General features: G+C 36.8%; 1 protein-coding gene across 1 annotated transcript in view; it reads right to left on the reverse strand.

Annotated features, from left to right (window-relative positions):
• Window positions 1-14,905, reverse strand: part of mad1l1 (mitotic arrest deficient 1 like 1) — a 936,602-nt gene that overhangs the window by 537,066 nt on the left and 384,631 nt on the right. Inside the window, exon 14 of the mRNA XM_051933631.1 lies at window positions 3,721-3,809. Coding sequence (XP_051789591.1) covers window positions 3,721-3,809 — 89 coding nt within the window. The remainder of the gene's footprint in view (window positions 1-3,720; window positions 3,810-14,905) is intronic.

Below are 14,905 nucleotides of genomic sequence, written 5' to 3' on the forward strand. Positions count from 1 at the left end.
AAAAAAGTATTGGTTCTGGAAACAAATTTTTCAATCAAGGGCTGTCTGTCTGCTACTATAGAGTTGCCACACAAGAAGGGCCTCGAGGTTTTGTAGCAATACTGAGAAACCCTTAGCTGCATTAAATACAGTTGGAGTTTGTTGTGCAGAATGAGCAGGTCACTTCAATGGAACTTTGAGGTGAAGAAAGGAAAAGAGTTGCTTGAATGCATGCACAAACAATTTCAGACTATTCAACATTTTAAAGTTATCAGAGTAGGTGTAGGTGCTCAAAAGGGTGGGATTTACTGACTTAATGGACTGGGAGAATTAAAGTGTAGAAGGATGGAGAAATTTGGGAGGGGAATAACTGGGATGAATTGAGTGATCGATAGTTACTGGATTTCTCTCCTTGTTATGAGTTGGTGATGATGAATACCATATTTGAATACAAGCTTACGCATAACTGTACCTGGTACCAGAGTAGATTGTGTCTAAGGTCAATGATCATATTTGTAGCCCTTTACAGCCCTGATCTGTGGCCCTATGATCTAGACATTCAGGTAAAGGGAGAGGTTGAGCTGCCAACCGATCACTACTTAGTGGTGAGATGGGACATGTGCAAGAACTCAGCATTGAAAGTAGCTACAAGGAGATATTGCCTTAGTGTTGCTGGTGCCTGACATGGCAGCAGCTCTAGGACCTTATAGTAGACATTCTGAGTAAAGGAAGCGGTTAGGTTTTAAAGGGGAGAAGGATCTTCTACATAACATTAGCAGGAATGTCTGCAGTGGTAGCTGGGGCAGTGGATGAACAGAAAACCTGTGTGTGGGGTTTGGTGATGCCATGTGATATGATTATCAGACATACTCAAAGTGGTTCTTGCAAAACATTTGATGACTCAGGAAGTACTGTCAGGAAGTTGCTCAGTCTGTTTAAAGCAAAGGTGGGGAAACATTGACTTATTTGTCAAGAGGTGGAATGAGGAGTTTGAGGAATTAAAAAGTTCCAACACTGCAGGGTTGGTTGAGATCCAACAAGAAATGTTTAATGTACAAGAATTATGGATAATACGAATCTTCACTGTTGTATGAAAGTTGGTGACACTGCCTAAGGACTAGCAGACTGGGATTGTTTGTAAAAACAGAGGATTAGACAGTGTCTTCAATAGATGGTATGGACTGATGTGCTGCTCTCACTGTCTAATAGTGAAAAGAGAGTGAAGCAGGCTAGAAATTGTGACTTTCATTTGACTATACTTAGAAACAAGATTGTGACTCACTGCTCTCAAGTACTAACACTAACTTGTAACTGACCTGAACAATTTGCAGAAAACTTCATTTGGTGTTTTTGAGACTTCATTTAACCAAACTGTTCTTTTCATTTTCTTGTGTGCATTTTCTGAATCACTCTGTTAATTTGATTTTAGTGTTTTTACAGCCTGGCATCTATTCTATTACAGGAGAAAAAAAACTTTTTCGTAAAGTGCTTTTTAACTAGTGTATAAAAAAAAAGACATAATCCTTCTTATAGCAAATACAGGAATATAGAACCACAATCCCTATACTGAATGAAACTCCATTCAGAAGGCAGATGTGAAGATGTGTGGAATATTTGTGATTGTATAATAAGGAAGCAAGTACTGTCCCCTGCATCAACCAGACATTAATATATTAGAAAATACAAAATATGCCAATTACAGTTAAACAGTTCAAAGCTTTAAAAAAGTATTTAAATTATTGCCTAACATAATGAATTTAATTTTTGATTGCTGCACAAGACACTTGTTGACTGAGGAAGCTATAAAAATTCCTGATCACAATTCTAGTTATTATATCAACTCTGTAAAGTGCTTTGTTGTTTCTGCCTGTAAAAAGGCTCTCTTTTTTTTTTTTTTTTATATAGGCTTTTTAAAAGTAGTTTTTACAACTTATGTTGAATGTATCTGACATCTACAGGGCATTCCATGCAGAATATTCTGTGAAATTTGAAAGAAAAAGCAGGACTTATTTTGCTTATTCAGAAATTGTAGCTTTTGATTCCTGTGGAAATAGAACATTGAGCTTACTGATAATGATTTAATAACATTTCTGTTTTGAGAAATTAAAAAGTGTTATGGCATGCTCAGCTAACACAGATGAAAACAAAAAATGCTCATTTTGGGCAGGAAAGAAGGGGATAGAGGCTACCTTTTAACAATCATTTTTTAAAAAGTGTTGCTCAGTTGCTGCTTGTTGGAAAAACAGAGGTTTTTCTCACAGCTGCTGCTTTTCTGACAATCTTATAAAGAGCTCCGCTAAACTACAAAAATGGACAATATGCGAAAAGCCTCAAACACTTTCATGCAGCTTTCTATCTGTTCCTGTTGCTACTAGTTTGTCTGATTGCTACTAGTATGGCCGAGAAGCTAAATTGTTTATTCTTTGTCTAGGTGTGGTCCCTTAAGGGCACAAAATGGTCCTCTTGTGAAGGTATCTTTTGGTGTTAAAACTAAGTTGAAGTAAAGGTGAGAACAGTTCTGGAGATGGCTAAGCTAAGACAGTTTGACAGACTTAAAATCATACTTTTGAAACAAGAAGGCTACAGTCAGTGGGCAACAGCACATCAAGATTTTTTATACATCACACTTTCATAAAGGATTAGAAAAAATGAGACAAGATGAAGAGAGGAAATGCAGAAGACCACCTAAAACATTATCTTAATCTGATAAGACATAAAGGCAACTTCCTTAAAGAGTAGAAGAACCCCCAGTGAAGTGCTTACTCAGCATATGATAGACTCACCTGACACCAAACAGATGTCAGCTATGCAAAGAAACGTAAAAAGAAATTAACATGTATGATGAGTGGCAGATAGAAAAAAAACATTCCTGAAGAAAGAACACATGCAGAAAAAATTGCAGTAGGTAAAAGAAAATAAATTACTGAATGACAACCAGTGACAGAAAGCATTACGGGGAAATTAGTCCAAAAGTGAATTTTTTGGTTCACAAGAACACTAATATGTGAAAAGAATAGTTGGCAAGAAGGACGTTGATAGCTACATACTGCCTTCTCTGTCGCAAGTTGATAGTGCTTTCTTGTTCTGGTGGTGAATTTCAGTTAATGGTGTGAGGGATATGATGAGAATTGATAGAAAGATGACTGCTATAGAATATAAACATGCTATACTTTTGGAAAAACAACTTATTCTCAAATACTCTAACTTTCAGCATGATAATGACCCCAGACAAACTTCAAACACAATGATGACATATTGTACTTGGACATGAAATCTACAGATAGAATACATATAGTAACAGACTGGCCACCTCAGAAGCCTGACCTCCAATTAACTGAACTGTGTGTGATCACGTGGACAGGAAAAAGAATAACAAAAGAAGTTAAAAGAAGCAGTATACTATATATTTCTATTATCGTCTTACAAATCATGCAACACACTATAAATTCAGTAAGTTAGTACAAGTATGAGCCTGTGAGTATTTCTTGCCTGGCATGCTATTGGGTTTTGAAGAAGCCCTATTAACTGCACACAAAAATCAAGTCTATTGAACATGTCTTTGAAAGAACAATACAAGTGGTCTCAAAAGGTGAGTTTTCAAATGAACCCATGCAGAAAAAAACTCTGGTTTACCCTTTAAAAGAAATTCACTATAATTGATCAAAAGGCTTTTCTTCTTCCCTAAAGGCACCAAAGCAACTGTGGTTTTCTGTTCCAGAGAGAAACTAAATGGCAGCTTACCTGAGGAAATTTGCCTCCTCGCTAGTAACAGAAGCACTGGTTTCTGCTGTAGCAGCTTGGCTCTTCAACAGATTCATCTCAGCTTGTACCTTCAAGAACAAAAATTAAACGTAAAACATGCATAATGATTACCTCTAATATCTACTGTCATCTCACTGTGAATAAACATTAGTACACGTCCAAATTGCGAGAGCTCATAATTTATAACGTAATCAGCTTATTAAAAATAGCTACTTTTTATGTTTTTTTGCGTAAATATATCTACACAGTAAACATTTACAACAAAGAATATGAGAAACATCTGTAATACATTGATTGCATAATTTGACATAGAAGGCTAAAGGTACCATTAAAAATGAAGACAGAGAAATGAAAATCTGTTAAACAAAAAGGGGACAAGAACAGCCATAACAAATTCAAAACAATGAAGGAAATGGTTTAATGCCCACTGTTTTTGCTTGCCCACCAGGTACAGAACATTGAATTAATTAATTCTTACTCTAGTCACCTAACTGGGCTGCAAAGATTATTCCAGGTTAACTTTACTATATCATAGTACAAGAAAAATAAAAATGTTACAAAACTGAAATGACCACTACAAGGTCACGCGGTTCACCTAGAGAATTACCCTAATTCGCTACAATCACTAGAGCATTTAACACTAGAATTACCAGAGCCTACGAAAAAATTCGTATATCCGGCCCACCTTAAATCGCTTCTTAAATCCGTTCACACCTCTCCGCCAGCATCCTTTGTCCTCTAAATGTGCTGATAAAAGACAAGCTGCCAGCAGCCGGCTATTCCATCCCCCCACCGACTTAGAACGTGAGCGAAGTTTTCCCAGCTCACGCCTTGATTGATTATGTGGGAGTGAAGTGGAGTTTTACAGTGGAAATAAGAGATCATTATTCTAAAGTAGTCTGTGTAAACACATTGTTAAAACAGAAACTTTGTCATATTTTAGTAATAAATGTTACAAAATGTAGTAGGCAGTATTCAAAATGATACTGCCTACTACATTTTGTAACATTTATTACTAAAATATGACAAAGTTTCTGTTTTAACAATGTGTTTACACAGACTACTTTAGAATAATGATCTCTTATTTCCACTGTAAAACTCCACTTCACTCCCACATAATCAATCAAGGCGTGAGCTGGGAAAACTTCGCTCACGTTCTAAGTCGGTGGGGGGATGGAATAGCCGGCTGCTGGCAGCTTGTCTTTTATCAGCACACTAGCAAAATACCCGCGCTTCGCAGCGGAGAAGTACTGTGTTAAAGAGGTTATGTAAACATATATATACATAAACATACTGTATATACATAAATATATACATATACACATCCACATATATATACATATATCAACATATATATACACATACATATATATATATATATATATATATATACAGTGATCCCTCGCTATATCGCGCTTCGCCTTTCGCGGCTTCACTCCATCGCGGATTTTATATGTAAGCATATTTAAATATATATCGCGGATTTTTCGCTGCTTCGCGGGTTTCTGCGGGCAATAGGTCTTTTAATTTCTGGTACATGCTTCCTCAGTTGGTTTGCCCAGTTGATTTCATACAAGTGACGCTATTGGCAGATGGCTGAGAAGCTATCCAGCTTACTCTCTCTCTCTCTCTCTCTCTCTCTCTCTCTCTCTCTCTCTCTTGCGCTGACGTAGGGGGGTGTGAGCAGGGGGGCTGTGTGCAGCTGCTTCCTGAAGGACATGCTGCACGGAGCTTCGCATACTTAAAAGCTCAAAGGGCACGTATTGATTTTTTTTATCTGTCTCTCGCTATCTCTCTCTATCTCTCTCTCTCTGTCTTCCTGCTCCTGACAGAGGGGGTGTGAGCTGCCGCCTTCAACAGCTTTGTACCGGCGGTGCTTCGCATACTTAAAAGCCAAAAAGCCGTATTGATTTTTTTTTTGACTGCTTGCTTTGCACTCCTTTGAAAAGGAAGATATGTTTGCATTCTTTTAATTGTGAGACAGAACTGTCATCTCTGTCTTGTCATGGAGCACAGTTTAAACTTTTGAAAAAGAGACAAATGTTTGTTTGCAGTGTTTGAATAACGTTCCTGTCTCTCTACAACCTCCTGTGTTTCTGCGCAAATCTGTGACCCAAGCATGACATTCTAAAAATAACCATATAAACATATGGTTTCTACTTCGCGGATTTTCCTATTTCGCGGGTGGCTCTGGAACGCAACCCCCGCGATGGAGGAGGGATTACTGTATATACACACACACGCAGACACATATACATATATATACATATACATATTTGTATATCTACATATATATACATATTTGTATATCTACATATATATATAAACATATATATACATATTTGTATATGTACATACATACACATATATCTATCTATCTCTCTCTATATATATATATATATATATATATATATATATATATATATATATATATATATATATATATACACACACATATATATATACACATATATATATATATATATATATATATATATAGCTGATTACCCAGTGGATTCGCTGACTGAGTGCAAGAGAAAAAAATAAAATGTATGTATAAAATAAGTTTAATTGCCAAATTTATTTTTCCACAAATAAAGAGCACTTACAATAACATAGAAATCAATATAAACAGCATTAACATCATTATCATTTGAGAATATGAAGTAATATATAAGAAGCACATTGCATATAAATATAAATTATTAAACAGTAAAATGTTCTTCTATAAAACACTACTGTGGCTATTCGTTTGTCTGTCCAGGATTTTAAATGAGCTGTAGCTCGCAAACCGTTTCACCTATTGACTTGAAATTTGGTACACAGATACTACGTCACGTCTACTATTCGCTTTCCCACACATATGAATACATATATATATATATATATACACATACATATACACACACATACACATATATACATATACATACATAGTGCGTTGCAACACGGGCTGCGATTGTTACATGGGAGGGAGAGGACAAATCACAGCTTCCCACTTTCTAATCGGGCTTGTGATTGCTGCTTTGACGGATGCCCAGATCCCACAGTATTTCCCCTTAGGAGAGGCGTTAGGCAAGTGTAATTGAATAGCGGTGCTGCAAGTTATTATTCTTTTTATCTTTATTTTATTTTATTGTAGAATCAACTCACAGCTGCGCGCACCAGTGCGTGCGTGGCGGATGCGTACGGCTGACGTTTTCATTGTCTACCACCTTCGCTAATCATTCTTGAGGCAGATTGAAGAGTTAAGTGCCAGCTTAACTGAAAAATTAAAGAAAACATACTAAGTTTAAAAAAAAATCAGTTTTAACGGGTAAAGATGCCGACGAAAGAAGAGAAGCAGCGGGACGCTAGGGTGAAGAGCTGCTCATTAAGCAGCAAGCGCATCAACCTCTGAGCAAACGAATGGTAAACGTACAGAGAAAGAGGATAAATACTATGAATGGTCATGTCAAGTGTATTCACTCCACGTTATCGTGCAGTGCGCTGTTACTGGTATTTTGATAAAAGAATCTGAATAACATATAAGAAGCGTATAAATTATTAAACAGTAAAACATTAACATTTAAGAAGTAAAGATACATTGAGTACTACTGTAGTGCTTTCGGGTATAGTACATTTTTTGTTTGCCCATTACATGCATAAATGTATACATTTTTTGGTGTACCTACCCAAGAACACGCGACATGACCCGGCAGTTAAAAATTTATCGCTCCAGCAATTTTAACTCTGTTACAAAGTCATCTAATATGGTATTGCAAACGGCAGCGGGAGCGTTTCTATAAACTCAATTTAAACTTACTGTTTACACCGTGCTTTGAAGATGCATAGTATGCGACACGTGTTTCGCCGTAATTGTGGGCTCATCAGGAGTACACAGTCACTGCACTCCCTTACGGGAATCGATCCTCGGACGTAGAGGCGAAGCCCCTAACGTTGTGCCACGGCGTGAGGTTCGTTCATTTGACAGCATATAGATCGGGGTAATTACATTGCAGGCATTCGTAGTCTGATTCACAATCTGATTGTATGGGTGGTTACCTACCAGGTAACGCTTGTGGTTGGTGAGCAAGTCGGCTAACTTCTGCCACGGTGCCCTCTTTCAGTTGCGAGAAGCAGATCATACAATGGTTGAAATAGTTTAATATATATAGCAAAATCACCGCGCTTCGCAGGGGCGAATATGGTATTGCAAACGGCAGCGTTTCTATAAACTTAAAGTTACGGTTTATACCGTGCCTTGTTTCATATTCTTTTCCTACCTTATCAATTGTGTAATGTGTTTTTTGAACAGGTTTGATTCATGGAAGAGATCACTCCTGCTGCGTTCAGTCACTTCACGTGAGCCACTGTCTTGTGTGATGTTGCGATGTCCACGGGTTTATTTAATGTTAGCTAAGACCCGGCAGTTAAAAGTTTCTCGCTACAGCAATTTTAACTCTGTTACAAAGTGATGCAAACTCTCGTTTATACCTCGTGTCTTCTCATTAAACTTGTATCTCGCGAATATGGCATTGCAAACGGCAGCGGGAGCGTTTCTATAAAGTTAAGGTTACGGTTTACACCGTGCTTTTTTATACCTCGTGTCTTCTCATTAAACTTGTATCTCGCGAATATGGTATTGCAAACGGCAGCGGGAGCGGTTCTATAAAGTTAATTTAGACTTACGGTTTACACCGTGCTTTTTTATACCTCGTGTCTTATGAAGATGCTTGTATGCGTCACTCACTCGCTTCTTATTGTTTCGCTGCCTTGTCAATTGTGTAATGAATGTTTTCTTCTGTGCTCTTTGGGGCTCCTCCTTCTTTTCTACGTACTGAGTTCACAGTCAGTTCACGTGATTACGTGGGAGGCGTGATGACGCGACACGCAACTCAGTCTCCTACGGCCATCTTGCTGCCTACCATTACAGTATATGGACAAAAAAGAGGTTCCAGTTATGACCATTACGCGTATAATTTTGAAATGAAAACTGCCTAACTTTTGTAAGTAAGCTGTAAGGAATGAGCCTGCCAAATTTCAGCCTTCCACCTACACGGGAAGTTGGAGAATTAGTGATGAGTGAGTCAGTGAGTCAGTCAGTCAGTCAGTGAGGGCTTTGCCTTTTATTATTATAGATTTAGAGGACAAAGGATGCTGGCGGAGAGGTGTGAACGGATTTAAGAAGCAATTTAAGGTGGGCCGGATATACGAGTTTTTTCGTAGGCTCTGGTAATTCTAGTGTTAAGTGACTTGACAACTGCTAGTCCAAATGTGCAGGAAACCAAGAATGCCACGAAGGCAGCTTATTCTGCTATGCAAGCAATGACAACAGAAAAGTAGACACAAGTGAAACACAGCAGCCTCATTTGCAGAAACTTCTTGTCATGTCACTGATGAATCTATAGATAGAGCAGCATTTTATGACATGAAAGCCTATATGGTTAAATTAAGAAACAATTCTATCAGATCAACAGCTTTATGAAATGAAAATGTATATATGTATGGAAGTTAATTTTCATAACAATAACTCAAGTGCACAGTAACAAGTCAACATATTGCAGTTTCATTATAAAATTGAAATGTAAAAATTAAAAACACAAATACTCTCAATTATGATGATCACAGAGTTAGAAAGATGGTTTCCTTAAAGCATCATATTTAACTACAGAAGTCAGTAGATGCCTATACAGTATATCGTACTAACCACAAGCACAAGCATAATGATTTTGATAACATTAAAACAAAAATGCACATTCACAAAAACAAAAAAAAAGTACTTCTTAATTAATCAGCAAAGTTGCTGTCTTACAGCACTGATCTCTTGGTCACATGAGTTTCCGCTAGTGGCTGCAGTGCCTTATACTGCTCAAAAGACATTAACTGGCTACATTCAACTGGCCTAAAATGTGGAAGTATGGGTGTACAAGTCGGCCGTCCAACAGACTGGCATCCTATCCAACACTTGTCCCTGCCTTACACACAAGGCTACAAGGATGGTCTCTGGCACTTAACAACCCTGTACTATAAAAAGTCAGGTTAGAAAACTGATGCATTGAAATATTCTAGGCTGTTGACTATTCACAGTTATGAAAATGAGAAAATATTTTACTGTTGTCCATTTCAAGAGTGTATACCTTTAAATGCAGACCGGGGCTAAAGAGTCTGTGACTATAAAATTGGTATATTTCAGCTGACAATGTGTTTTCTATATATCTTGACAGGATTGCTATATGAGTAAATTAAGGACTGGGATACAATCGCATGTGGTTTCAATCATGTTGTTTTATAGATTTTTTTAATCTATATTATACTATAGGTACAACAAATGAAACCTTAGGATGGTTCCTGTTCAAAGAATAAATTGTGGATTTAAATTCTAAAACAGCAGAAGCCTCTCGATCTGAAGTGCAGAGAGATGCTCAAAGTGCATCTGTGATAAACAATAAAGGTTGTTTATTATCTTTTTTTAATCCAGGAATCATTAGAGCCTTTTATAAATCCAGCTCCAGTAACCTAAAAGATGCACTCAAGAAGAATGATAAACCCCCTAGGTGCAGGGATAAATGCTTATCAGAATGTTCCCACACATATCCATTCAGTAATTAGCTTCAAAGCATACAAATCACTTCATCAAGAGTACAAGTGCATATAGTTTGTTTTAATCATACCTTGAATTAAATTGTTTCACTGAAGGTCAGCCAATAATAAGGCAATGTGTAAAAACTTCTTCCTTTTAATAGTCACCTGCAAGTATTTACTTTTTAAAGTCTATTAATATATGAGGAAAAAAACGCCACTAACCACAAACTCATTTCATTTCATTTTCTAACCCACTATCCCCTGAGGACTGTGGCTTAAAAGGCAGTTACTACACTCCCTGTTGCCAAAAGCTCTCAGGCTGTCAGAGAGTTATAATCCTGCCAGTCTTTCCTTGGTCTCAATGGATTGTATACATTACAGTCACTAGATATCCAAATCAATTCAACCACCTCCTTTAACTCTGAGGTTCTGTAAGATTTACAGTTGTATGGAGAAATGTATTTCAGACACAATGTCATTGATAAGAACTCTACAGTATGTAAAACTCATTAACAACAGGTAAAAAATGAGGGATCAGACTTTATGGTTAATTGAAAGCATTACCCAAGAGACTACTTCACCTGAAATGTCTTACACAACACCCAACGCGCTACCATTGCTGCACACATATTACTGCCAATCTTACATTTTCTTAATTTGTTTTTTTTGGTTTAGTAAACTATTAACAAGACCTCTACTCAGACCAACAACATTCATCTCGTCTGCAGGGAGTAACCTAATATTTTACAGAAACACACTAGAATTTTAAGTTTGAATTCTTAAACCAACTGCTGCACACCCAAGCTGTGAGTTACTCATTTACATGCTTTGGGATCAGTTAAATATATTTTTTTTACATGTGAAGAAAAAATGGCACTTTGACTTTTTAAAAACTTTATCAATAAAAACTAACTTCTAAATAAGTTGTGGTTTTAGAAGGAATTATCAAGCATTTAGCCCAGCATATTTATCTTACATTTAATAGCACACACATAAAGACTGAAAAAGCCATGTATTAAAATCTGAAGAACACCTGTTTAATTTTTCTTTCTGTGTGGAAGAATTTGAAGAAATACACCCAGCAGAGAAATTTGTTTCTAAAATAGTGTTAACATTTTGAATTTGAAGTTATTTGGAGGAAACATTTGTCTTTCTTCTTTACCTGCTCCTTCTATACAATAAGAACTACATATAAATATAAAACAGCCCACTGGGTAAACAGAAACAGCTCTTATTAAATTAAGAAGATTTCACTAACACAACAAGGTAAGAACAAAGATTAAACTGGCCCTGAATGGAATTAGAATAGCTTTCTATCACTCATGCCAAAATATTTTCACATTATATCTCACCCCATACTGGGTAAGATCTTGCCTATTTTGATAAAATGAAAGGTAGATATGAGAATACCACCAGCTCTTGAAGCATCGTGCCACTGTGACAGCAGACTTTTCATACCATGCTTATCTATATCTTATTTCTGCTTGAAGTTGTATTCATAATTCCAGCTGTTCAAGAAGGCCTCTAAGTGCTGAATGGTTATTCAATTGAATTGACAAGAAGGCACGGTTAGAATTTATTTGAAAACGTTATAAAATGTATATTTGCATGCTAATTTATTTCTGCACAGAAATATTTTAGATCAACTTACCAGACACATTAAACAGAAAATTATAAATTCAATTAGTAAGATATAATCTTGGATCTTTACAAAGCTGCTGCCTCATTAACAGTGAAATTGTTTTGAGATTGTAACGTTAGGCTGAGCAAGGTTAAGCAACACAAGCTGGAAAATTAATCTGCTTTTCATTTTTTATCTTAAAATAAATTTTCCCGATACTTTCATCAAACAGTATAATGTTGATCCATCTGCACTGTCCTTTACACTGTGGAATGAAGATGATGTCTAATATCTCATTCATCAGGAATGCTATGCTGTTTGCCTTTAAAAAGGCCTGTTGGCTGCACTTTGACATGACAAGATGAATCACCAAGAGCCGGGAGGTCCCACTGGACCACCTGCGTACCATCTGCCTTGGATATTTACTCTCACTGAAAATGAAGATATAGTGATGAGATGCGGAAGGTGTGACAAATGACCATGATTTCCAGACTCATCACTAATCCACGTAACAGGTTTCAATCCATCGAGGCAAACGGATTTCAACATGAAGCATTTTGTACTCCTCACATTACTGATGAAGGTCATTTTCATTATTTAAATATTACTAGGCTATTGTGATGCTACAACATGTTTAATTAGGAAAAAAAAAAAAAAAACTATGATCTCTTCACTAACATATCATAGACCTGCACTATGAAAAGAAAGGCAAATCCAAAATAAACCAAACAAGACACATTTTTATAAGCCAGTTATTTTCTATACAGAAAGGAAGTAGTCACAAAATGAGGAAAGAAGTGTCACATTTCATCATAAGAACATTAGGAATACGCCTGGCAGACAAAACAATACAAAGAGCTAAAAGAAGTTAAAACTACAAAGACTATGAAAACACTTTACGATTATAAAATGCTGTCAGTGATTGTGAGATTACTCATTAGATAGATATGAAAAGAGAAATAAAAGATTTTATTACAGGCTAAATCTATGACTGCAGTTTATATTATAATAAATTACAAAAAGAAGCCATCTGGAGGTTTATTGCAATCATTACATGAAAATTACTGGGTTATCCTGAAATATTCTGCAGGGGAAACATTGCACTCAAAACAGAGTTACCCAAACAAACTGAAAAGCTACATAAAAACAGTTAACAGAAAGACCTCTCTTGAGTTCAAGCCTTGGAAATAAAAAAATGCCACTATTAAAGGTGACATGTTGTAATGAGGGTCTTCTGATTATGAGGAGATTGAGCAGAAACTAGCAACCCGGGAATGAAAAGGAAAAAAAGAAACAGACAAAGGCCAAAATAAATAAAGCAGTCGGGGATACACTTGTCAAAAACAAAAGCACAAAGATGTACAGTAGTCAAAAAAAAGGTTCTAACATTGGTATCTTTCTGGAAACACCGTTCAGGTTTCTCGGGTGAGCACAATGACACAATATGCCACATGACCATCAAGTTATGAGGCCTGTAATGGGCCCTGAGAGGTACAAACAATATGGTTGTGGCCAAGCAAATCCAGAAAATGCCACCAACCATCCAACAGACAGAGCACAAAATGATGCTGCCATAATAAACATAAAATAACTACTACAAAAGTGCAAGTGTATAAAAAGTACAAAATTGTGCATATAAAATTGCAAAACTCAAGGCTACAACAGAGGGAGCAGGTGGTACTGAAGCAAGAAACAGTATTACTGAGGTTTTTGGTCCAAAATCTATGGCAAAATATTTTAACTCACTAAAGAACACAATAGGGACTTAAAATGCATACTGCTCCTTAATGTGTCCATTTCTTAAGTCTGACTTTGCTTTTTTTTCAGAATGTGATCAGTCTGTGTACCTGTAGTTCAAAAACAAGTTAAACTTTGTCTTATACATGTTTATAAACACAAATCAAAACGGAACGCAAAGAAATGTGATTGTGCAACTCCTGATAATTCCTAATCCATATTATATATATATATATATATATATATATATATATATATATATATATATATATATATATATATATATATATATATATATATATATAAAAACACCCAACATCTGTCTGTCTGTCTATATGTCAGTCCACTTTTTATGTGAGAACTACTTAACAGATTGATTGGGTTTTTTTTCTATAACTTGCTTGAACATTCCAGTTGGTTTTGTGACTTCTTTTGCGACTTCAATGCGCTAAGTATCATAGTTTGATTGTGGCACTGATTTATTCATGCGAAACTGAGAGACAGGCTGAGGGCCAAGAAGAGGAGGAGGCAGGACCTCATGAGTAGGGAGCCAGGCGGGGCCCTCCTCACGAGTCGCTCTACCTCTCCCATGTGTTGGTGCATACCTTGCCTTTGCTTAGCTAGCAATATCTGTTTGTTCAGCAGACATTATCATCTAGAGATTGTTAAAGAGTAACATTTGACGTTTTTGACAGAGTGCTCACAGCTACATGTGTTTTAGAGGGTTCCTGATCATTGACAGAAATATCATGGCCACATGCTCTTCTCCCCACGCGGGGGACGCTCTCCCGTCAGAGCTGAACACAATCAAATACAGTGGCAACGTTTGACATTGGAGCGTTTTTCTTGGAGGAAAAGTTGAGTGAAGGATAGGTAGCTTCCAGGGCTAAAATGGAAAACAAACTCACTCCAAATAACAAAGGATGTTTGGAATGGGCTGGGCATAATTACAGGACTCACGCAATCCAAGGCTCAGGTGGTAGAGGGAATGTGGAGAAAGTAAAACCCTGAATCAAATTTTTCAATACATTTTTCCTCCCTCAACCACCACCACCACCTTTTTCTAATTACCTGTCCTCTCACACCATTCTTACTACATGAGCAATAACTACTACCACTTTAACTGGTACAGCCAGTGATGAGTCCACCTCTGACCATCAGTATGGGCCATGAGGAGATAACTGATGAGGTTATACTCAGGACAACCCAGGGAATGGATGGGTTTAGTCCTCAAATTCTTAA

Source organism: Erpetoichthys calabaricus, chromosome 11 (genome assembly GCF_900747795.2).
Source record: "Erpetoichthys calabaricus chromosome 11, fErpCal1.3, whole genome shotgun sequence".
Taxonomy (NCBI): Eukaryota; Metazoa; Chordata; class Cladistia; order Polypteriformes; family Polypteridae; genus Erpetoichthys; species Erpetoichthys calabaricus.